At 42.1% G+C, this 26,868-nt stretch overlaps 1 protein-coding gene across 2 annotated transcripts in view; it reads right to left on the reverse strand.

Moving 5' to 3' along the window:
* Nucleotides 1-26,868, reverse strand: part of RPRD2 (regulation of nuclear pre-mRNA domain containing 2) — a 338,434-nt gene that overhangs the window by 191,482 nt on the left and 120,084 nt on the right. For both annotated transcript variants that reach the window (XM_085638713.1, XM_085638714.1), the window contains 2 exons: nucleotides 5,133-5,233; nucleotides 3,059-3,127 (listed from right to left, as the gene is read on the reverse strand). In XM_085638713.1, the coding sequence (XP_085494839.1) occupies nucleotides 3,059-3,127; nucleotides 5,133-5,233 (170 nt within the window). The remainder of the gene's footprint in view (nucleotides 1-3,058; nucleotides 3,128-5,132; nucleotides 5,234-26,868) is intronic.

Below are 26,868 nucleotides of genomic sequence, written 5' to 3' on the forward strand. Positions count from 1 at the left end.
TTTATTCCATGTATTTTATTCTGTGCATTTAACAGTTGCATTTGCTTACTTATAAGTGTGTTATTATTGCTTGCACATATATTTCTATATACATTTGTATATTGTTTTCATTTAACATCTGGGACAGCCTTTTTATTAGAGATAAAATCCCATGCTTTATTTTGAAAACTGTCTTTTGATGTGCCTCATTTAATGAGAGTGAAATCCCTTTCCAGGTGTTTTTATTGCTTCGCCATGTGTGTGCCTCTGTGTGGGAGTGTGGCATTTTCTATTTGGGAGGGCGTAGTAATACAGGATCTTGCAGGGAGGAAAGGGGTGACCATATAAGAGTGTGTGATAGTGTGGTCACCAGTGTGTCAGAGTTCTGCAAGTGAAATGGAGAGCTTTCAATTAAATGTGCTTTATAATGGGAAGCCAATACTGTTCCCTTAAAGCCTTCACAGAAGAGAACTTGAGAATAGAGCCAAAGAGACTTTCGACTGCGTTTTGAAAAGTGTGAAGTCTGGGTAGGTAAGCCTTTGAGAATCCCAGGTAAAAGGTTGTTACCATAATCCGGGTAGGAAGTTGCCAAAGAGATCATCGTATTGATCTAGTGATCAAGAGTAAGTTCAATATCCAACCAGATTAACCATTTGTTAACCACAAATTTTGGCTGCAGGAAGAGGTCAGAGAGCATTTGTTCTGTTTTAAGATCACAGCGGTATGGAGTATAACAGGTTAAGGGAAATAACCAAAGTCGAATGTTAACGAGAGTGCAGGCTGGAGTGATGGAGTCAGTAAGATAGACTATAAAAGTAATTCCAATGAGGACTCCTTGCTCATGGCTAAGAAGTAAAATGTAAATGAGACCGATTTACGGGAAAATATGAATACAATTATGAGGAGTCGTGATGGTGCCGATGGCACCTTGGATGGGAGGAAAAGATGCAATAAAATTCTTTTAAAAAGGATTAAGAAACTAAGAATTCAGTATTATAACTATACATTTAATCTGAAGGCGATTCAGACAGAAGAGGTAATTTTGAGACACAGAATGACACTTCATTAAGCAGAATAAGCCTCAAGCAATGCACTAATAGATCATTTGCGAAACAACGTTCGGCTTCTTTTTAGATAAGCACCTGTTGTCCCCAGAATGGCCTCTGTCCACTCATGTGGGCTTTTAGTTTCATGGGGAAATTCTGAAAGAGGTCAAGTATAGATTACGATCTGAATGCCCAAGACCTTCACTAGCAGATAAACTTTACATATAGCCATGTTGGATGCAAATGTTATGGCATTCCCAAGTAATGGAGGAAAGAGCCTCCTGTAAGGACTGGACAGAGTGCTACAATTCAGTCAGGATTGACTTTTAGATATCCTTGGTCTTCTCTCCATTTTTTATGTGGCAGAGGATGTTATTTGAATGATAAGGTGATGGATGAAGTGTAACTGCAGCAAGCCGTTTGCTGAGCAATGCAAACAAATATGAACATACAGGGTTGACTTATTTGCAAGCAAACAGAATTATTATATTTCAGGATCATTCAGATGGTAACTAAATCTAGTAGCATACAAAGTAGATGTTTTTGCTAAAAAAAGAAAAAAATTAGACATATGGAATGATTGTCAGAGTGTAGGTACACTTGCTATGAGGTCAACGCAGGCTTGGTTCGAGACATGATGGAAAGGTCAGTGGATTATCTGAGGTAGATTCGTCCCTGCATAGGTGAATGGGCCCTAAAGGGAATTTTATGATTTAGAGTTGCAGGAACCTTTCGCTCTGATGGCACCGAGGAACAGGAGACAATGGAAGAAACTTGACCTTTCGCCAGGAGGTTTTAGAATTCTATAGGACTCGTGGCCATGAGGCAGGAATACACACTGGAACAGAGTAAATGGATACATTGGAGTGTAAAATAGGATTTTGCCCTTTTGACTAATGGAGTTCATGTGTTAAACTCCTTAACAGAATGTTTTGTAATAGGATTACCCTATAGGACAGTGATTCTGTATAGGTCAGAATTTGCAGCAGGAAATGCTTTGGTGAAGGTGGTGTCATTAGGTCAGGATGTATTGGTGAGTAAACTGATGAGAAGTGTGAGGGTACTGAAGCTGCCTGTGGAAAGTACTCATCAGTCTGGCATGTTAATGTAGCAATGGATGTGCTGGAGAGTTTGGGTAAGAATTCCTCTTTAGATCAGAGAGCTTTATCCTTGTAGGGGACTAGGTTACTATGTTTAGTCTCCCTCAGAAGGATATCAGACGTAAGCTCCTTGGAGGTGAAAACAGGGCTTAGCCACTTCCAGGTCCGTGTTTTTTTAATGCAAGGAGAACTAAGACACAAGAACCACTTTAGCTTTTGTTTTCAGGAAAACAATAGATTAGTGGTTAGCTGTATGAAGGCGTATGTGAAGCGATCTGAGGTTGTGAGGGGCATTGTTGGTGCCACTTCTTTCCCAAGATATTCTTTTCATTGAAAGGCAGAGTATGCTGGATGCCTGCTCCCCTTTTTACCAGGATGTTTTTTGTAATTACAGTTACAATTTGAGTGCTTGAATAAACTCCTTTTATTCTCTCCTAATGCACTGTGGCCTGGTAGGTTAGGAAACACCTGTGAGAAGCTGGTCACAGTAGTTAACTAATACGAGTGACATTTGCAAGACTCCAACACTTATAACATTTCACTAGAATTTGCAGTCCTTCAGACCAAGGGTTCATTTCATTGTCCAGCCAGCAAGGAATATGCAGAGCGATACCTGGCTAAACCCAAATAAAATGAAGCATCAGAACATGTTAGTGCATCTAAAAGGAACGGGGCACTAGCGAAGAGTTCACTGGACTAAAGATAAAAAATGGAGGTAGCCAGTAGTCATAAAGTAGGGATTGCCAAGGACATGCAGGAGAAACAGTGAGAACACCCATCATAAGGAATCTCATAAAATGTCACAATTTCCACAAAATTAAGTGAAAGGAGAAAGACATAAAAGAAAGTATAATTGTTAAGTGGGTATGCAAACAAGGATTGTGTGAGACATATCTATTGAAGTATCAGATAATTTTCTCTGGTCTTTCTCACCTTCCACAACTTTCTCCGTTACTTTGGTCCGGACGCTCTTGCTTCGCTCGCGTTTCCCCCAGCCCGTGTCTTATAAAAAGAAACAAATTAAAAGCAACAAAACCTTCACACCCAATTCCCACCTAGGGAAATCAATATTCCAGAGGTTTTAATGACCACACATCGGCCCACTGCATTAATGACTGCCACGTGCATCCGAAAATTCATTTTTGACATTATAGATAACATCTTGGGAGAGTGCAAAGACATTTGGAAACTCTATATGTGAGAAAGCAAAATTTGTTTAAATGGCGGTCTGGCAGAAAGAGGTAAGAATATATATATATATATATATATATATATATATATATATATATATATATATATATATATATATATATATATATATATATATATATATATATATATATATATATATATATATATATATATATATATATATATATATATATATATTTAAAAAAAAAAAAGTTAAACCTAAGTCCTAACATTTTGAATAATTGCCACTGAGAATAAGCGACTGTTCGCCTAACTGAAGTAAACTGAATGTTTAAGATTTTTGATTATAATGGTCATCACATTTTTTTTTTCCCACAATTATATTCTGCTTATTCTAAAATTGATCTATCACAGCTTCGGTAAACTGAAGCGCACTTTCATTACTTTTCCGACTATGAACATCTAGGAAGTTTACAGTCAACAAAGCCTAATGCACACTACATGTTGTGCCCATCAGATAAATTATTTAGAGCATATTGGAGAATCAGATCAGCAGGAAGAAAAAATGGATGTCTACCGAGGTGCATCTGCCTTAGGCCGGGATATTTCAATATCCAGTTAAAGTAACAATTTTATAAGTTATATTCTAGCCCGTGTTTCACAATTGCATGCATGTTTTTCTTGAAATGTCTGTATATTTGGTAAATGTTTCCAGCAGGTCCCAATCTAATTGTTTTCTAGATTTCTGAAGAATGTTCAATAGGAGAAGGGCCAAACGTGACAGAAAGGAGGGGGAACTGCAACTCGCATTCAAACTGTGGCTAGGTCAAATTAGCCCTTTTACCTTTCTAGATGTTGATAAAAAGTACCAGAGACAAATCATAACACCTGATAAGTCATATCACCAATAATCGGTGTTTAGGGAACTCATTTTGTGGAGAGAAAGGTATATAAAGATTACAATTTGTATATTAAACAAAATATATATATATATTTTTTTATTTTAATGAAGGTGGTTACAATTCTGCTAACCTACAAGCTTCACAATTTAGCTTTGGAGGTAGGCGTTCCTTGTGAGGGAGACCAATACTATAAAAGAGAAAGAAATTGTCTTGAGAGGGACAGTTGTGATGATGATCACAAGCAAGATTATCACGAGCAAGAACTGACCACAAACTTAAACCACAGGAAAATTTGAAGTCGAAGGGTAAACGCCTTAATTCACTAAAGACCAAATCAAATGGACCATTACAGTGCCAATCGAAAGGCTAAATATGGTGTAACCTTAACAAGTGAAGTGCTCAAATTGCATCTATACCAGCTGGGTCTCTAACATCTTTTATTTTCACAAATGAGAATTTCTCAAATAAATCAAGTGGTTGACAGGATAGAGGTGCATGTTACACAAAGCTAGTGGCACGCCCAAACAACTGACATAAAATAAAATGGAACACTGTAAGGTGCACTTACAATACAAAGAAAAAGGCATGATTCAAGACATTCACCTGGAATGCTTTCAAACGTATTAACCCACTGACTGATCAGTTGGGATTTAGAAGCAAACATCTGCCTCCAAATTTAAATGAATAAAAAACATATTTAATATGGGGACAATAGTAAACCCCTATACATGGCAGTCAAGAAAACCAAGCATATCAACACATCTGATGCAAACTTGAACCAGTCCCACTCTACAAATATAGCATTAATAAGAAAGACTAGATGTTGCTCATTAATAACACTACATTATATTTAGCAACAAACACCTCATGGTTGGCATATAGATTCCCATACATTCAGTGTATCAAAGTACCTACACAAATCTGAACACAAATTACAAAAGAAAAATACATACTCAAAACACCCTTAAATGCTCCAATTGTCTCCTCGGGATAGACCCCTCTCTCTTCCCAGATTTTAAAGATTCGCTCGACAGACTTCATAATGGAAGGATCCCTAAAAAAAAAAAAGAAAAAGAAGCAAAAACAAATTCAAATATGAGGTCACACTTGTGCACCTCTAGGACAGAGTATTTACAAAAGTGCTTGAATGCATTCCACAAATACTGATCGAATATCAATAACAAATTATATGTGTGAGAATTCACAACATGCTTTTGCCAAGACTAGAAATCAACTTGTTGAAGTGTGGGTTATGGTGAAAATGTAGAGGAACATGCATAGCAGTGCGTAGTTGAAGAAAAGTCTAGTGAGTCCCGAAATATATATATTTTTTTAAACAGGCAACATACATTTTTAGTCATACAGGTGTTTCTCTTATTTGGGGAATGCACATTAATTTTGCGGCTGGACAAAACAAGCATTGGCATAGCCAATAGGTCTCGCCTTTGGGACCTATAAGTGTATAGAAATTCAGCACATCAGCCAGTGTCAGCGCAGGCTGAGCTATGGTGCAATGACACAGGTAGTCACTAGAGGTTCCTGGATAGGACTATACAGCGCTGGGTGCACCATGTTGCACTACCACATGTCATTAATAGAGGTCCCTAGAGAGCCTGACTTCAGCTCTCGGGGCTGCGCTACTACAGACTGAAGGAGAAAATGGAGCCCAGAGTGCTTGCTGCAAAATTGACAGAACCCAGTGTGTTCCAAGGCTCTTTCCACGATTGTCTTACACCTCCGTACACCCCCCAGCCATGTAAGTTGTATGACGCAATTCCTTTAGAATGCCACTCACCACAGACCCAGACCAGTGTCAGATAGAAGCTAAATGTAAATTAAAAGGCATAAGAAAAAACAAGGGATGACTTTGAAAGAGAGAAGGGGTATGCAGGAGAAAACAACAGCAAATTGATAATTTGTGGAAGGTGCGATTTATTATGTTCCTTTCTCTGAAAAATTCTCAATAAAAAAATCTTAAACGGGAGGAGATACAAAGAGACAGGTTAAACAAGAGGGGGGACAATGAAATAATATATGGTGATGAGAAAAGAAAGCTTAACAATTAAAGAACAAAGGTGATTTATTGCATAAACACAGGATCCCAAGAAAAGAACAAAGAATATGCAATGAGGCGATGTGAGACAAACCTGACAGGGGCCGTTTGTAGGAATCACATTGCGCCAAAACGCAAGAGATTCCAAGCACTACGGGTTAACAATGAAGGGTGGTTGGTGTGAAACAAACAGGCAAACACATACTGCATGCTTCCCATGTACTTGTTTGGTACTAGCATGCACCAGAGAGAATTGATGCATTTGTACTGAGCGCCTCGGGAATCAACTGGCTGGTGAGCGCTAGAGGGATTGGTCTCGTTCATTGCACTGTTAGTGAGGCATTGTGTCCAGCTCCCAGTCAGGAAGATGCAAGCTCAGTATTGAGGGGTCCTGATGGCACTGGGGCGGTGCCTGCCTCATGCAAGGCTCGCTGGGAGTGAGCAATAGATAGCCTGGAGTCAGGGAGCAGGTAGTCACAGAGCTCGGGGATATTGAAGGACCACCTGGAATGCTCTCTGTATACACGAGGAGCACTGCCTGTTGATCAGAGGCCAGCCAGCAGCTCTGCAGTGCCCCCTTCTTCCCGTGTCGTTAGTCGTCAGTGTGGCATCGGGAGTGGACAGACCGGAGAATAGAAGCAGGATCACATTAACAGCGTTTCCACATTACACTCCACTCGGTCACCAAATAAACTGATAACTCGCGCTCAGCACCATCCAATACACGGCACTCCACCCTAAACGCACTTGCTTCTCTCCATCCCCCAAAATAAAAAAACACATTGTAAGGCTTCCATACATAAGACACCTAAACTACATTACTGTTAGTGGTGGCACGAAAACTTAGTTATTCTACCAGCGCATCAGAACGTCTTGCGACTGCGAAGGCATGTCTTTCCCCAAAAAATTTCTCGAATATATATATATATATATATATATATATATATATATATATATATATATATATATATATATATATATATATATATATATATATATATATATATATATATATATATATATATATATATATATATATATATATATATATATATATATATATATATATATATATATATATATATATATATATATATATATATATATATATATACACACACACACACACATACACAGATTGTAAAACCAGCTGTTTACTATTATATTCACGGACATTTAGCACTGATCACTACGGTTTATGTTTTTACTGGAATTCGACTGTAATTATGACGTGCCTTTAAGTACCGTAAGCCTGCCAGATTTGCGGTTTGATAAGCCCACTTCCTTAAAATGACTGCAGATATTAACATTTTAATTAATAGAAAGTAAATCTGAAATACCTTTCAACGAAACGAAGTTTCACCGTGTTCACAAGAAATATTAGAATGCCCTATAGTTAATTTCTAATGCTAAAGGGTACCTGGGCCGCCGAAGGAAGCATTGCTCTCCTTAAGAAAACCTTTCAAAGAGACCTGCTGTTGTGTTGATCATAGCGCGCAGCGCGAGTGCAGTTTGTTTTAAATGTAAACTTGTTGGGGCACAGACCCTGGTTAGACTCTATGGATGTTCTAGAGTCTGGGTCCGTGCCGGGGAGAGTTCTTGGGAGACAGTTATGAACCTGGCTCCTGTGGTTGGTGGGCGTGCTTTCTTGTGGTGCTGTTTCTACATTAAATCTTCAAGTGATACATCTTGAATATGAGCCATTATTCACGACAAACCTGGCGACGAGTGAAGCTTTAGCAGCACCACTATTTATTAAAAAAAAAAAAAAAAGGGAAAACAAACTCGCGTACGAGGTGAGAAACTTTTCTTCGATTCAAAGTGAAATCTTCATCACCGGCGAAAGAATACGACCTCTGACCCCTTTTCTGGAAGCGCCTACCTTGCCCAGGTACATTTTGAATGAATTAAATACTAAATTCATCGTTTCTTCAAACTTACCGTGTGCACGGTATTCCGTTGTTGCTACGGCTTCCTCCTCTTCAATGTGACGTACTACAAGAGTTTATGCGCACGCTCAACGTCTCTAGGAAGCACCAGCAACGCTCTGCATTCTACTCTATGGTTTTCACGCACGCAAGCAGCGTGCCGCCATTTTCTTCAAATTCATCGGAGCTGGCATGTCATCGCCTAGCAACAAGAGATCGGAACCGGGACTTCAGATTCACGGTCTAATTTCCTTAAAGGTACTGCTTATTTACAGAGCGGATTCACTTCTTTAATTAACAGCATGTTTTGGAGAATGAGTGAATCATTTTAACTGATTTCTGTTCAATTTCTACTAGTTTTTTTTTTTTTAATTGTTTAAATTTTTTATTTTTTTACGACTTAAGTCATTTATGTTTACTGGTTAGTTAAACACCCTCACAGTTTATCCATCTACAATTCTTTGGAACTTTTCTTGAAACAATAATGGCTAACGCCCAAAACTACAATTTAGCTCCGCCCCAGTGCTTTTGGCCAGCTGGAGGTAATCCTTGCATGGAGTGGGCAGAATGGAAAGCCTATTTTATTAATTATATAGAGACATTAGATGTAAAGGGAAAAATGTCTCCTGCAGAAAAAAAGGTATCTTCCTACATTCAGTGGGTCCAGAAGGTCTCAAACCCTACAACCAAATGTCTAGACCTACAGGCGGCACTGATCAGAATGTTTTTACAGCAGCTGTCAACGATTTTGACCGTTATTTCTCACCGAAAGTATGCATTGGCATACTGAGATATAAATTCTTCCAGAGGAAACAGAATTCTGATGAACCTGTGGACAATTACGTTTCCGCTTTAAGAACTCTTTCCCTGGATTGTCAATTTGGAAATCTACAGGAGGATTTTATAAGGGATCAAGTCGTCATGCATATTAAAGACACTTCTATCCAGGATAGGCTATGGGTCAATGGTGATTCAAAATTGGAAGATATTCTTGCTATTGTTAGGAAGGCAGAAATGTCTAGCAGAAGCGCAAAACAAGTGAATGTTAAAGTTGAGGAAAATAGCAAAGTAAGCAATACTGTTGCCAAAATTGATAACACTAAAACCAAACCACTTTACAAAAAAAAAAAACTTGTTAAAGAAAATGCTACAGACAAACAAATTTAGATGCTACAGGTGTGATAGTAGCTTGCATTTGGCGAATTTTAAGGGATGCCCAGCAATTAAACAGATGTTCTGTCTGTGGTGTAGTTGGCCACATTGCTAAAGCTTGAAAAAAAACAAAAGCAAAAAAGTACGATGCGTGGAAGATGGAGAATCTAGTGACAATGACTGACACCAAAGAAGAGCTTGAAAAATCTTACATGTTTAACATCACGGAGGGTCTTCCTATTATCCTGAATATTGACAATAATATGATAAAGAAAAAACCTATCTGTGAAATGACTATTGGTGGGGTAAAACTACAAATTTATGCGGACTCAGGGTCTCCCTATTCCATAATTAATGAGAATGTGTGGAAATCCAAGTTTATTGATAAACTAGGTCCTGTGTTGTATCCTGGAGACATTAATCCGCAAGGGTATTCAGGTGAAAGAATCTATATTCTTGGCTTCAGGGTACTAGTATTTAAATTCAAAGGTCGTGAATGTACTGCCAAATTATACATATCCAAACATGGGCCTTCTGTCCTGGGGTGGTTTGAGCAAGGGAAACTTGATATCATCCTCAACCCTAATAGCCCAAATCCAGAAATGGTTATTGGAGAATCTGATCAATGTGGTAGTTCCACGCTGAACAAGTTTCCCAATGTTAAAAGACAATGCGTGCCCAAAGATTTATAAAGCCAGGAACATTCCCATCACAGTTAGGGATGAAGTCAAAAAAGAAATTGATAAGTTAGTTAAGAGTGATATTATAGAGAGTAGAATCCTCTGAAAGGATTTCTCCCATTGTGGTGGCCAGACGCTCTAATGGTAATATTAGGTTGTGTATTGACCTGCGCCATGTGAACAACAACATTGTCGTTGACCAATTTCCCCTTCCCCGAATCTCTGAAATGTTATCCTTAGTAGCTGGAGCGAAAAAAATTTCATGCATCGATTTATCGTCAGCTTACCACCAAATTGTCTTGGATGTAAATAGCAGGAAGTACACTGCTTTTGTCACGCCGTTTGGTTGTTTCCAATTTAAGAGAATGCCATTCGGTATTGCCCCAGCTGCGGCAGTTTTTGAGCGGGTAAGGTATGATATTTTTGGCGATTGCAAAAATGTTATTTGTTTCCAGGACGATATACTAGTGTTTAGTGACAACAAACCTTCTCACGATCAAGTCCTTAAGGTTGTTCTTAGCAAGTTATCGGTGAATGGCCTTACAGTGAAACATAGTAAGTGTAAATTTGGAGTTAATTCTGTTACTTATTTGGGGCATACTTTATGTGCCGATGGTGTCAAACCTAAGCCCGATCTTGTAGAAGCCATCCAACTTGCTCCGCCTCCTAAATCTAAAGACGACATCCGATCTTTCCTAGGGTTGACAGAATTTTACTCCAAATATATACGAAATTTCTCTGGCAGAGTGTTTAATATTAGAGCGCTTTTGAAGAACAAGTGCTAATTGGTGTGGGATTCTGAGTGTGAGAAAGTTTACAGATGTTAAATCTGCCATCAGCAATGCTACTGCATTGAATAATTTTGATCCTCAACTTCCTTGCATTGTCACGACCGACGCTAGCTCAAAGGGTTTAGGCGCTGTCCTGTCCCAGAAAAGAGTGAATGGTAATGAATCCACCATTGCATATGCTTCTAGAGCTTTGACCCCGTCAGAAGAGAAATATTCAACTATTGAAAGAGAAACATTAGCTGTAGTTTGGGCCCTAGAGTGTTTGTCTGGGGAAAAGAATGTGAAGTTAGATCTGACCATAAACCTCTTGTGCGGTTACTTACTACTGAGGGGTTGATTAAAGCCTCTGCTAGGATTGCACGTATGTCTATGAGGTTACAAGATTTCATATACAAGATGATTTATGTTCCAGGTCGAGATAATGTCACAGCAGATTTTTTATCCAGACTACCTCTACCCTTGAAGGAGTGTATTCACAATACTTGGGATGATTTTCACATTGCTTTAGTCCACGATGAGGGAGTACCACCCATTAAGATTGAGGTTTGGAACATGGAATTTCACAAAGAAAGTTTTACAAGAGGTCCAAAAGTACTTAATTGAGGGATGGCCAGCTAAGAAGAACCTTTCTCCCGAGTTAAGAAATTTTTGGGAGGTGAAAGAGGAATTATCCTGTTCCGATTCTACTATCTGGAGGGGTGATAAAGCGGTTCCTCCTTTAGGATTGAGGGAGATTATTGTTAGACATGGCCATGAAGCCCATAACAGCATCATCAGGACAAAACAGTCTGTCAAGGGTACATTCTGGTGGCCTGGGTTACATAATTGTGTCGAACGTATTGTTAGAGATTGAATCCAATGTGCAAACGCTGACAAGTCTTTGAAGACTTTGAAACCTGTTATACAAGGACACCCTATTCCTGATGGCCCCTGGGAATCCATTGCAATGGACATTATGGGTCCCATTGGTCCTTTAAACCAATACATTGTGGCTACAATGGATTTATTTTCAAAATGGCCTGTAGTAAAAGTAGTCGGAAAAGTTAATACTGATACTGTTTTACTATTCCTAGATGAAGTGTTCACGGCAGAGGGATTACCTATACGTGTGATCACTGATAATGGTGTACAATTTTTATCCAATAAGGCAAAGGAATATTTCAGTAAAACTGGAGTCATTCATTGCACTACTTCACTTTACAATCCTAGTGGAAATGGTATAATAGAAAGGTTTAATAGAGTACTTAAAGCTGCTATTCAAATGGTTGGTGTGAGTGACAGCAAGTGGGAGTATCAAGTAATGAAGACTATGTGGAAGTACAGGATTACCCCTAATAACATGACTCAATGTACCCCGTTTGAAATCATGAGAGGTAGACTTGCTAGAACTAAGGTCAATCCTGCTTGGCTTATTTCATCCACTAAATGCCGCATTGATCTTGATAAGGTGACCAGGAGGTTAGAAAAATCCCATATTGTAAATAAGCACAGCTTTAACTTTAAGGAAAGAACAAATCCACAATCAAACATAAAAGTAGGAACGTTAGTGAAAGTTAGAAAACCATGGAAAGCTTCCAAAGGTGATAGTCAATTTATGGGTCCCTTTGAAGTTAGTGAAGTTTTGAAGAATGCTGTTAGGCTTTCTAATGGTAAAGTGTGGAATTTGAACAAAATTGCTGTGCTTAAAGGTGACAGGAAATTATATAAGGAGGTTCACTCTTCTCCTACGAGAAGTCAAGTTCTGGAAGACATCTCTGAGGAGATTTCTGGAATTGAGAATTGCAACAATAACAGTGTGGATTGCAACCATGATTTATGTCAGAATAATGTTGATGAAGTTGTGTTACCCTGTATCCCTGTCAATTCTGGTGCATGCCAAGAAGATGCAAACTGTCAAGAGACCAAACGTTTGCGTAAAAGACCTGTATGGTTTTCAGATTTTGTAACTCTTATCCAAAAGAGATTGCATCCGTAATTTATTTACCTATTTATTTATTTATTATTTATTTATTTTTGGGTTGTTGTTTTTTTGTTTTATCGTTTAAGGGAGGAAGATGTGTTGTGTTTATCATAGCGCCAGTGCAGTATGTTTTAAATGAAAACTTGTTGGGGACCCTGGTTAGACTCTATGGATGTTCTAGAGTCTGGGTCCGTGCCGGGGAGAGTTCTTGGGAGACAGTTATGAACCTGGCTCCTGTGGTTGGTGGACGTGCTTTCTTATGGTGCTGTTCCTACATTAAATCTTCAAGTGATACATCTTGAATACGAGCCATTATTCACGACACCTGCCCTGCCCTTTGAGCCAATCAGCATCGCTCTCACAACGGGAACGCTATTTTTTTTGTAAACCGTGGAATCATTCCGTGAACATAGTCCTATCGATGCACGTTTGCCACCCTGCTTATCGCAGAGATGGGGATATTGAAGGCAAATTTCATCACCAGGTCCCGATTGTAATTGGTCATCGGTCTCTTTTTGGTACAAGTCAATTTATTTTTAAGGATTCCTTGTCCTTGAATGCTTAGTGTAGCTTGGAATATATTGCTAATCACTCGAACCGGCACAGTACAGAAAGCGGGATCCCTGCGTCGTCGGCTGATGCAGAGTAATGCTCAGTTATTGGTCTTTCCTGAGTGACACATTTGGCGAGGCTTTGGGCTGCTGTCTTGTGCGCCGATTGTTGACTGCTCGGGGGTTGATGTGCAGCGACCGTGGGATGGCCGGCGGTTGCGTGTTACTTGAGGGCAAGGGGATGTGTTGTGTTAGGGGGCAGGATTTAGCGTAGTAGGGGCCAGTGATGTGCAGTCTCGACGCCGGGTGAAAGAATCCTAAATGTGGCATATTTCTACGAGTGTCAGTCAGGTTATACCGGTTTCGGCTGAAGACACACAAATCCAAGGCCATCATGTAAAGACGATTTGGGAAAAAGGGGGTGGTGATGGACAGAGTTTCTGAATGATGCAGAATACTCTTACCAAGTCAAGAGATCATGGTTTTAATCCATCACCGTTTTTTAGCTCACTGCACCATCCCAGCTCAGAACCTGAAATCGAGCTGGGATCGAGCTGGGATGGTGCAGTGAGCTAAAAAACGGTGATGGATTAAAACCATGATCTCTTGACTTGGTAAGAGTATTCTGCATCATTCAGAAACTCTGTCCATCACCACCCCCCTTTTTCCCAAATCGAATTTATCCACACTCAGTGTGGGAGGGTATGCTCAGACGTGAGTCCCTTGCTCATTGCACCATCAGGATTCAGGCAAGCCGGGCCGACGAAGGCTGTGATGCCAGAAACCGGTCCCCGGAAGCTCGTTTCCTTCCCAGTATAAGAATTGGCTTGGTAGTTTGGTTTGCCCTGTTCCCATCATGCACTGGGACAGGTACAGACTAATTTGCATGTAGCCAGGTTCTGAGCTGGGATGGTGCAGTGAGCTAAAAAACGGTGATGGATTAAAACCATGATCTCTTGACTTGGTAAGAGTATTCTGCATCATTCAGAAACTGTCCATCACCACCCCCTTTTTCCCAGATCATGTAAAGACGACGCGCGGCCGCCATAGTTCTTTCACAGTGTCAAAACATTTTCAATATTCTATACAAGGAAGCCATAGTTGTTGCTTATTTATCTTATGCAACTAACAACCATTGACAAAGCTATTAGTCCTGGCTTGTTGTAGGTGCAATGTTACTTGTAGTATTTATTTGGATGTAATGACAAAAGCAGCAAAACACCAGTCGGGGGCACACTATGCTAAGCGCAGGTGTTTAGCTTACATGTTTTTTTCATCCCACTTAAAGCCCTGTGTGTGGTGCTTGGCTCTGTATGTTGGTTGTCAGGGGCGTGTATGCAGAGACCAGAATGTATGCTAACAAGTGCCAGGGTGCACCTGCAGAGATGTGTGTGAGTAGCAGTGACCAGGCTGCAGTGTTTGTGCACGGGCAAGTCTTCATGTCCGCATTGGACAGGTGCTGAGTGTTTTGTGCTGGGGCCAAGCTGTGCATGTGAATGTCCAGCGGGGAAGGCTATTAAGAGATCAGGGAAAGCGGCCTTCCATGTGGACTTATTTTGTGAATAAAACAAGATTTTTGCAGGCACTAGGAGTCTCTATAAAGAGCTAATAGCGATGCAAGGTGTCTGCGGAGCAGATGAATGCCCAACAATGCCACTGATGCTTTTAAAGTCCTGTCAATGGCCGTAGAAAAATGAAAACAAACAAGACAGAGAATCTCTGCAATCTGCTCCGCGGAGCAAACACATTCTCTGTTCTGTTTCCTGTTCCATATGTACCCAAGACCCCGTCCGGATGACAAATTGCTTGATTTAAATTTAAGACCACCCCAATAGCTCCTACAGAATGCAAATGAGGCAGGGTGAAGTGTGCCAGTCTGTTGAGAAACAGCCTACTAAAGGCAGAGTCGGAATCTAGCATACAAAGGGAAGAGGCTGTCGGGGTACTAAATGACACTGTGTTAAGGGTTTTACATGGGAGAGGAGTCCCCAGGCACCCTTTCCAGAAATGCACCGTTAAGGCAAAAAACCTAAACCACCCAAACAGAAAACCAATGTTAATTCATCCAAGCAAAACCACCAGCGCCTGCAGCTTGTCAGATGCAGTAATAGCTACTTGTCCAAAATGTTAACTCCTCATTGTTATATTAAAAAGTTACCAAAGATGGCCTTATCTAATGTTTGGTTATATCCAGTAACCAGCCACCTGCCTCTAAAGTCGTTACTTCTGTTGACAAACACTTTACCTTATATTGTAATAAAAAAAAAGTAATATAGTGTGAACCTTATCAAAATGGTTTAAGGAGCCCCATGTATATTTAAAAAAGCATTAAAAATGACATTTCTGTCTTGTCCTGTGCCTGATGACATCTGACAGCCATGTTAGAATAAGGAAAGCGGAGGGGAATAGTGCCAGGAGTGAGGAACCGAATACCTCAAGTCCCCTTTTGGCGTGGCCCATACAGTATTGACAACACGCCACGGGGCTAGTACAGCCCAAGGGGAAGTAGTCTGGTGAGTGTCATTAACAGGGCATTTGGGACTTTGTTCCTTACAGCTGGTGCAGGGATAGAGGAGAAGTGAAACTCCCACAATGAATAAGCTTTGTTATTGACATAGTTGCTGGATTGACGCAGTTAGCATAAACACATTTGTCAGGAAGTTGGTCTCTGCTGTTGGAGCACAGTGATAAAGTTAGCGGAGCTGAAACTCTGCCTATGGGGATGAAGTTGGGCACGTAGCAGAGATGGCTTAACCCGTTGAGGTAGCTGGGGGTCTTGATGTTTTATCCATCGCTAGTTGGAGAAGTGCTCGTCACAGCTATAGTAGTTACACAATGGTTTATATGTGTTTTGGATCAAGGCGGAGTGGTGTATTGGGTCTCTGCCATTGACTTTCGTTGTCACGGTTGGAATTTTGCACTGTCAAGTATTGGAGGTGTTGTGATTGGGCACTGTGACAATGGAACACCTTCAATCTAATGGACACAGTGGTTCATCGATATCCTTACACATTGATGCTTTTGTTTATATTTATTATTTGTGGTAAGATAGAAAATAACCCCTGAGAACCACAGAGTCAACAGCAATGGTTAAAAAACAAACAAAAAAAAAAAATAGTTTACGTTAATACATGCCTTTGAAAACTACCATACCTCTTTCAGAAATCCTCATAGCAGATTGAAAGAGGGGACGCGTGATCCAAGATTTGTTGTTTAGGTGAAAATCCCGTAACAGTAGGAGAAGGGGGTTCCCTTTAGAGGCAAATCAAAGTCTAGTGGCGTGCAAAGATTTTGTTTAGCGTGGGAAGTTTGACGAGGAACCAGATATTCGAGCTTTGGAAATGTTGCATTACTTTTTGGGTTTCCTTTTCCTTCCGTTTACATTTGCCGCCGTAAAGAAAGTGAAAGCGCGCCCAAGTGCCGTGCACATCTCTTGTCCGGGCATGCAGAGGCCCGGCAAAGAGGAGACGGCAAAGAGGAGTCCGGCGTGTGCACATGCCCTGACCGGGGAGGCACGCCGAAGAAAGACAGGGAGGGAACCAAACATGCTTCCCTCCCAATAGAGACCACGGATTTGGCGGGCGTGCCAGTAAGAAGCGAGGGTGGAGCTTCCACCTTCGCTTCGCAAGAAAAGAGCCGACAATAGATCTCGCCAGGAGCGTGCATGCGCTGCTTCGCTAGGAGAGACCTAAATATCAAATAAAGTACTGCTCAGAACCAGCCCTTCAAAATACAGGAAGACACATTCAGTCCAATAAAGCAGTCACTTCCTCGGGATTTACCGAAAGTTACATCTCGTTCACAGCAATTCACAGTCAATGTTTTACATCACAGACAAAGATATACGCATAGCATAGATTATACAAATATGAACACACATCATCCGTGCCAACACATCAGATTAAAATATTCTGTCTTTCATGCTACCAAATCTTGCTATCTATTATAGACGCACAGACGCGCACAAATGCAAATGAAGGAGACTCGATGCAGTGATTTATAAAGTTCACAAAAAAAAAAAACAGAAGGCATTCCAATAACCCGATAGAACTAAAAAAGAGAATGCTTATAAAAAAAGACCAATGTCTATTAATTAGGCGATAGTTGTTAAAACAAGAGAGTTTCCAAAACAAAAGCTCTACTCATCCCTGACCCTAAGCAATACATAGAACGCCCTCAACACCCCTTCCCACAAAACATGTACCAATTGTTTTCACTCAGAACCCCGAGTATTTTCTCACATTTTATTTTGCAGGAGTTGATTAAATAGTACTTGGAAAAATTATCAAAAGCAGCAGCTGCTGGCCAATCAAAGTGTGATTACAAACCTGCAAAGCTGCCAAGGTTTCGGATTGCTATGTGTGACATTTTCATAATTTCAGTGCAATTAGGAGTGACATTTGAACAACTATAAGTGACACTTTCTTGCTAACAAAAATCAAGCATTGAACACGAGGGAAACAAATACCAGAAATGACACCTATTTGCGCAAAGGGAAACTCTAATAAGATCTTAAAACTGCTGCAAACTCCTGCGGCGGCTGATTTATATTTACTTCGAAATTAAGAAAATGTCACATATAACAATCTGAAACCTGGGCAGCTATGTGTCCATTCATTGGGTGAATTAGGGTTCCAGATATTTAGTATGGTCATAGGAGAAAAGATGGAGAAAGTGAACAGAAAGAGGGTCTGTTGGCATCTATGAATCCAAATCACACTTCTGGGACCGAGTTACCTTCTTTACACTAAGCATGAATACAGTGGGGATTGATTCACTTGGCTGCAGTATCCTACGGAATCCAATGACTTAGAAATACCTTTGGTTTCAACGATGCCAACAGGCCTGGCTCAGGTAGGAAGCTCTCGACTTTTAAATCCAAAAATCTACCGGCAGCCGCCACAGAAAGTGTCCGTGACACTACACTTGCGGAGTGGTGCTACTGTAGTTGCTGAAATACAACATTAACAGGCAAGGCGGCGCCATGTAGACTCTCATAAGGGAACTGCCGCCGGGGCTGATCGGATAGGCTGCGCCACGCCTCGGGTAACTTTGGCACTCCACTTACCTGAGGCTTCTATGGCAAGTTGAACGAATGCGGGTGTGACGAAGCGCTGTGCAGGGTGTTGGGCTTCCCGGCACCACTCCGGCACCGCAGTGTGAGTCTAGGTGTTATTGTCTGCTGCGGTGGCCTGAGCCAGATTGGGTCAGCCACTGGATTCATTATCGATTAGAACATCAATAGGGCAACCCACTATTCACCAATGAACTGGGTATAATCAATAACATAACACAAGTGATCCTTGAGGAATCATTCACCTGAAACTTATTATTTGAGAATCGTTACAAAAGTAAACAAAGTATTCAAAACTCAAAAGGTTCTCATCCATAGAAATTTCTTTTATATATTCGAATCAATCATTTTTTGTCACTAAACACTTTATCAAAACAACATAAAGAAACATACATTCATAACATCATGTATGGCAACAAATTAACTACTGACTCAATTTATATCATATGAACAGTAGTGATGAACACCTTTTGTTTCAGGTGAATGATTCCTCAAGTATCTACCTGTTATGGATTCATTATCGCGGCGCTGCGAGTTTATCAGGCAGCAGCCACTGCTCTGAATTCAACAACTGCCACCCGCTCACGTCATTGGAGGCAACCTACGCCACATAGCGACCCACTCTCCCTATAAACATGAGTCTGACAGAGCTCACATGGACTCCTCAATGTCACGGTGTTAACCATTGGCAGGCTCGACTAGTAATTGACACGTTAGTGAAATATATGCCCCTGAGTCGGTAATTGAATCCTGTGCAACCTTTTGTCATTAAGCAGCTCAACTTGCCCCAAGAGGTCTGCCGAACAGCGTGCTCAGCCTGCCTCTACCATTCAACTTAGTGCTATTATAATAATTAGCCGCCAGCGCTCCGGCAGCAGCACTTGACAGGCACAGGCGCATGTGAGCAAACAAGTTAGCGGCAAGCAGAAGTGAAACAAAAAGCCTTATGGAGCCACTACGAAAATGAAACTAGCCGAGGAAAAAAGACCAAATACAAGCCCGGGAGTGGTGCGCGTGCGTTTAAAGTGCACCAGGGCCAGCGCGACTGCCACCTGTTTCCAATTAACCCCTTCAGTGCTGCGCGGATTGCTGTGCTGAAGGGTTTGTGCGTGGGCGGGGCCATGACGGAGCGGTTCCGTCATCCTCACAGCGCGACCGATGCGCATGACGGAACCGCTCCGTCATGCGCATCGAAAGGGTTAACGGGTGCGATAATTGGAAACAGATGGCGCTGGTGCTCTCTCGAGCACCCTAGGCCAGAGAACAGAGAAGGCGGGACATGCACCTGCCTTGGGCCAATTGCGTGCTGTCTTTCTTAGAAAGACGCATGCAAAGCCCAATAGCAAGTGATAAAAACAAGCATTGGCATAGCCAATAGGTCTCGCCTTTGGGACCTTATAAGTGTTTAGTTATCCAGCACAATATCCTTGGTGCAACAACATCAACTGTTGCATAGATAAACACTTATAAGGTCCCAAAGGCAAGACCTATTGGCTATGCCAATGCTTGTTTAAATAAACTCCTGCTTTTGCAGAACTCTCGCCTCATGTGCTTTAAAGCTACGCATTAATGCCAATATCTTAAGATATAAACAGTCCACCATACTCTCGAACTTCGGAAGACTGAAAAACAACAATTCATCCCACTAAAAGGTGTTTTGAAAACTGCTGAATTAAATAGTAGCTATAAGCACAGATAGGTCAGGTGTCCCCATTTTGGCTTCTCTCACTGACAGTGCATTAACTGCTCCTAGATCTGCCTGTCTGTCCACTTTCTCTCTTCTGATGTCAAGCAGACTCTTTGGTTTGAGAGTATTCAATCCATATCCAGCACCGTCCCTATCCACTGAATACATCCACAGAAAAGTGTGCACCAGTTGTGCAAGGTGAAGTGTGAGACAACTGGTGTTTCTTCATATGTTGGATTTGAGATGCAACTGTATCTACCCGGATGTGTCAATTTAACACCCCCAGTCACTTCGCTTAGTAAAAAGAAAATGGCGAACCTGGTAGCAGCTGAATGCACCATTTCAATCATTCCCTAATTCTCTGCGTGATTTCTGCAAAAAACGAAGCTGCTGAACCTTCGCTGCAAAACCCAGCTCATCATACGCACAAGTCCTAAAAAGTAATTTAAAAACTTGAAATCTCACAGGTGCATGATCCTCCTCACTTGAAAAACAACCACTGTGGAAATTCATCTCAGGCAGCCCTCTCACTGGGCACCCATACCAATAGCGAAGAAAGGAATTACTCGTGTGCTAAGCCATAATCACGGCACCGAAAGATCTTAGAAACTGTCGTTGTCGGAGGCAATATGTTCATGTAACCTACTCCCTTGTGCTGCGTGCAAGGAGCAGCAGAAAATGTGTTGGAATGAGGTAAATGAAAAGCAGTATGCATCCAGGATGGGGAAAGAGGAGGTCGACATTATGGAACACATGGCGGGAGGGAGAGAGAGTAAAAGAGAAAGTTGCTGCCACTCGGTCTCTAAAGTTTTCTTGAGAATGGTCCAAGCTCTGCCACTCTGCTTTGGGACACTAGACATGCCGGATATCTCTCTCCACCCTCTCTCTCACTGTTGAATTCAGCTTTTATGAAGATTCAGTATACCATTTTACGCTGCAGTGGTGGGTCGTCAAGAAAGCGTTACAATGCTGCCCATGTCAGTTGTCACATAACACCTCTAGTCTCTACCCACACTAATGTGTGTTTCATTTAGCAGTGTTCATCAAAATACAAGGGTTGTATTTTCATTAAAACATCCAGTGTGCAGGTATACCCTCTCTACTGAAACAGACTCCTAAAGACAAGTGGAGGAGGGGCTGAGCCACAACCCATCTGTTTTAAAGCACAGCACTCTGCAAAGGGATGTTTGGATTGTACATCCGTGAGGACATACTTCAACTACGTCCCTTCACACAGGCACAGTTCATATTATTTCGCAGGCATAGTGTGCATGCCTCAGGAAGCACAGCATATCTCTGAAAATGAGACTGTCAGGGTGCTCATCAGTGCACTTTGCCCAACCAGAATTCACACAGAGCAGCAGGGGTGAGATCCTTAGACTGGTCCCAGTATAGGATAGGACCGGAGTACCAACCTTAACATAAGCTGGGACATGGTACGTCGTAAGTCTTAATGTACATCCTGTCCCCTCTGCCCTGTCCGGTTCCTTGTTTGCAGTGTGGTAATCATGTCTTGATTGCTACTATGTCCAGATACAGATTCCTACTCCACTGTTGCCATGGAGGACTCTCCATCAGAGGCAGATAAGTAAAAACAAATCCAATGTTGCTCTGGACAGGTGAGTGAGTGCATAAATGTGTGTGGGTGTGTGACAACATGTGAGTGTGATTGGGTAGGAGTGGAAATCAGTGAGGGAAGGAGTGAGTCGGAGTGTGATTGTGTGCATTAGAATGAGTCTGAGTAAGCGTGTGTAACAGTGAGAGCGAGTGAAATTGAGACTGAGTGAAAAAGGATTGCTAAAGCAAGAGTGAGTGGAACAGTGAGTATGACTGAAGTAGTGTGACTTAGAATGAGTGGCCATGAGCAGGAGTGAGAGGCGGAGTGTGAATGTGAGCGAGTTAGAATGAGTAAGTGAGCGAGTGAGAGTGGTATGCCTGAGAGTCTGCCACTGGTTTTGGCCTACTCAAGGGAATAATTGCCTTACTTAGGACCCCAGCAATATGCCGACCATGGCATGCTACAGTCGATTCTTGGCATAATGGAGGGCACGCATGGTAATATATTGTCCTTGGCATACAGAAGACTATTCTTGGAACATGGGGGCACCACTGGTTGCAAGGTCAAACCAGAGTTCATTCTCAACTTACAGGGGACCACATAGCAATTCTGAAAAAAATGTGGTCCCCTCCTGGGAAGCTTCGCAGGCTTGGCACATCATGAAAGTACTGGGATATTTCACGAGTGCCTATTCAGAGCTTTTAGCAGATGTGAAAATTACGCTCTAAAATGCAGTTTGACGCCATTTTCTTTCAAATCGCCTCGGGGGGGAAGAAAGCCATCCTCCCGCCCCCAAAAAGCCAAGAACGATGGAAGTTATTAGGCTCCAGGTGACGCAGTTTGTAAATGGGGCAGGCTGGTGTTGTGACAATGGCCTCAGATTGTGTGAAATGTCCTGTGTCTCCAAACTGCTTTATGATACAGTGAGAATGAAGGGCTCTTTGGGATGCAAATGATTTTAATATTGTTACGTAGGTTTCTATAAAGTCTACCAATTAGGCTTTGTGTGAAAGGTGACGGGTATTGCGCGTTCGAAAGTGATTTTGTAATGCATTTTTGAAGGAATGCAATTTACCCTTGTGTCTATGGAGGTCTTTGCGGCACCGTTCCATAGCCGGCTCTGTGAAAATCCTCCTCTTCTGATAATGTGCCATTTTCCAGACGGTGAGCTTTGGTTTCAAGGGAAGCTATTGACTTGCAGCTGTGTGTCCCTTCTGAAATATTAATAGACGCTTTCCATAAACCTGCAGAATGGGCCGGAAACCTATCCGTTTTAATCCTAGCAGTCTGAGGACGATTACTCTCCATGGTCGCTCGGAATCCGAGCGAGCAGAAGTTTTTCAGAAGACAGTACAGCTGAATTAACTAGTCAAATGCATTTACATTTTGCAATCTTTTATTGCTTACATATTACAATTAGTGCGCGAGCTGCAGTGGAATGAAAGAGCCAAAGTTCCAGAGTCTGGATAAACAGGTTTGGTTTCAAGTTCCTGCGCATTGATTGATGGAGAGTCTGTGAACACGGGGTGTTGATTTAAGGGGATATCATCCAAACCAAAACAATGAAAATGAAAAAAATAGTAGGGGCGGTGCTAATTGCATACTTTATCTAGGACTGCAGATGCTAACAGATACTCTAGGTCCACCCCTGTGAATGAATGTACTTAATATAGCGCATGGTCGTTTCCTGGCTCTAACTTGGGTAAATAAATGGCAGTCCCTTCACAGGATCCCCAATTCCTTGTGTTTCCAAAAACACGCATGGCATCCTAGCAAATGACAGAAAAGGGAACATTATGCCACTCTTCATCAAAACGAGTAACAGCAGATAAGTAGGCTGGATACATTTAAGTCAGCGGGAAATTGTGGCGCATGCTACCTGTGGAGGCGGACGATCTCTTGCAGTGGCAGCTGAGCCGCCCTACACAAGCTGAGACTTGTTTGACCCTCCGCAGCCACCTTTGAAAATCTCCCACATTCCCAATATATTTATTCCTATTGTAGGGCCTACCATACACCGATTTCCTGTGTTAGACATGAAGATGAGAATCACTTTATAATTGTATTGGCTATTGGACATTATTAGTCGATATTATGGAACACACGGAGGGCCGGAGGGAGAGAGAGAGTGAAAGGGAAAGAGGGGGGAGAGAGAGCAAGAGAGGGGGAGAGAGAGCGAGAGAGAGACAGAGCGGGAGAGAAAGGAGAGAAAGCGAGAGGCGAGAGCCCGGGAGTGGTGCATGCGTGCGCAGTCTGTTTTTTTTGGAAGCACTGCACTTGTGCTTGTGGCGCGCCGCTGCATGCTCAAGCAAGCTGGATGCTGCCACAAGCAAGAGTGTGTGCTTCCAAACAGAGCAGAGCGACGGCTAAAGGTCTTCCTATGCAGCGCATGCGCGCTGAGTAGGCGAGAACTAAAAAAAGGCGCACACACGAGCATGTGTTTGGAGTTTAAAAGCCCTACTAAATGCCTCGCAGAGCAAGGCATGCGCGCTGGCTCAGGCGAGACCTAAAAAATACAACAAAAACAGTTTGTGTTTAAAATACAGACTGAGTTCAGGAGATTACAGCTCATAAATCACATATACCCTGGAACTCCTGGATGAGAATCAAATTCATTCACAAATCAAAATGTACTAGAATTGATGGAATCCAAACTGTGGGATGTTTGTTGTGGGTCTGAATCCTAGATATAGGAATGGAATGCTACTTGCGAACCTAGGTCTCCATCCTCAGAATCTTCACTGAATTCATCAGCACTAAACATATCTTTCCATACATGTATGATCGTAAAAACGTGTATATATAAAGAATATGCTACTTACCAGTATGCATCTGTTCTTGGCATGTAGAGCTGCAGATCTACACACTTGTGCATAGATCGCCATCTGGTGTTGGGCCCGGATGTTTGCAGTTTGTTTTTCCTCTTGGAAAGTCTTTGGAATTCACAAGTTCGGTGACTCCTCCCTTGGATCGTATTGCGCATGGGCTTCGGCTCCATCCTCAGATTGTTTTTCGCCAGCAGGGAAAGATGGAGCGTAGTAATAACAGTGAAGATGCCCATGTGTGTGTTATCTAAATAAGATAAGCTGGAACAGATACAGGTAGCCGGGGAGGAGGGTGGGCGTGTGTAGATCTGTAGCTCTACATGCCAAGAACAGATGCATACTGGTAAGTAGCATATTCCGTTCGAGGCATTTGAGCTGCAGATTACACACTTGTGCATAGATTATATAGCAGTACCCACCGTTAGCGGCGACCACCCATATCTGTTGCAGTGGTTTGAAATAGTGTTTTTAGTACAGCCTGGCCCACACTAGCTTGTTGCTTGGTTTGCACATCTACACAGTAATGTTTAGTGAAAGTGTGCGGTGTTGACCATGTAGCTGCTTTGCAGATATCATCTAATGGGATGTTACCCAGAAAAGCCATTGAAGCCCCTATTTTACGTGTAGAATGGGGTTTAGGGGGAACGGATAGCGTTCGTTTTGCTTTATTGTAGCAAATTTGAATACATTTGACAATCCACCTAGCTATCCCTGACTTGGAGATGGGGTTGCCTTTGTGTGGTGGGGAGAAAGAGACAAACAACTGTTTGGTCTTACGGAAAGGTTGTGTTCTCTCAATGTAGTAGAGTAAAGCTCGTTTGACATCTAGTGTGTGAAGAGCTCTTTCTGCAACAGTTTGTGGTTGCGAGAAGAACACTGGTAGTTCTACCGATTGGTTTAAGTGGAAAGGAGAAATGACTTTAGGAAGGAATTTTGGGTTGGTACGAAGAACCACCTTATTATGGTGCATTTGTAGAAAAGGTTCTTGAATAGTAAATGCTTGTATCTCACTGACCCTTCTGAGAGAAGTGATGGCTACAAGAAAGGCGGTTTTCCAGGTTAAGAATTGAAGTTCACATTTGTGTAGGGGTTCAAAAGGAGGTTCCATTAGTCTGGTAAGAACGATATTTAGGTTCCACACAGGTGAGGGTGGTACTCTGGGGGGAATTATTCTGTTAAGGCCTTCCATGAAGGCTTTAATGGCAGGTACTCTAAAGAGCGAGAGATGTTGCCTGTTTTGTAGGTAAGATGCTATGGCTGCTAGGTGTAGTCGAATGGACGTATAGGCCAGATAGCACCTTTGTAGGTGGAGCAAATAGCCTATGATGCGTTGAATGGACACATCTAGTGGATTGATGGTGTTGTTATGGCAATAGATAACAAAACGTTTTCACTTGGTGGCGTAGCACGCTCTAGTGGTAGGGCGCCTAGCTTCTTTGATGATGTTCATACAGTCAGGGGGAAGATTTAGGTACCCAAATTCTAGGATTTCAGGAGCCAGATCGCAAGGTTGAGCTGAGCTGGGTCCGGGTGTCTGATCTCTCCATGGTTCTGGGTTAAGAGGTGTGGAGAGAGGCGTAATTTTTGATGTGGTACTACCGATAGTTCCAGTAGTGTGGTGTACCACGGTTGTCTGGCCCAAGTTGGCGCTACTAATATTAGTGTGAGGGAGTACTGTTGTAGTTTGCGCACTACTAATGGAATTAGTGGGAGAGGCGGAAAAGCGTAGGCAAATCTGCCTGACCAGTTCATCCATATCGCATTGCCTTTGGACAATGGGTGTGGGTATCGAGGTCTATCTGTGGATGCCCCCACATTTGAAAGTATGGGTGAAGAACTTGCGGGTGAAGTTCCCATTCGTGGAGTTGTTGTGTTTGTCTGCTGAGCAGATCTGCTATAGTGTTTTGGACTCCTGGGACATGCTGGGCTAGGAGAAAGATTTTCCGGGGTATGGCCCATCTCAATATGCTCTGTGCTAATTGAAAGAGCTGTGGAGAGTGTGTCCCGCCTTGTTTTTGAATATAATACATGGCTGTCATGTGGTCTGTGCGGATTAGGACTGCTTTGCCCAAAATTTGTGTCTGAAAGGATTTTAGGGCTAGGAAGAGTGCTAGTAACTCCAGATGATTGATATGGAGTAGCTTCTGTTGAGGTGACCACTTGCCTTGCATGGTGAGATGTAACAGATGAGCTCCCCAGCCGGAGAGCGATGCGTCTGTTAGTACTATCTGTGGAACCGGGTCCAGGAACGGTCGACCTTTGGAAAGGTTTGTGGTAGTCCACCACTGCAGAGAGCGATGGGTACGACCGTCTACCAACACCAGATCTGTTAATTGACCCTGGGCCTGGTTCCATAGGTGCGCTAAGCACTCTTGGAGAGGATGCATCTGGAGTCTTGCGTGATGTACTATGAAGATGCAAGAGGCCATC

This window comes from Triturus cristatus, chromosome 12 (assembly GCF_964204655.1).
Source record: "Triturus cristatus chromosome 12, aTriCri1.1, whole genome shotgun sequence".
Classification (NCBI taxonomy): Eukaryota; Metazoa; Chordata; class Amphibia; order Caudata; family Salamandridae; genus Triturus; species Triturus cristatus.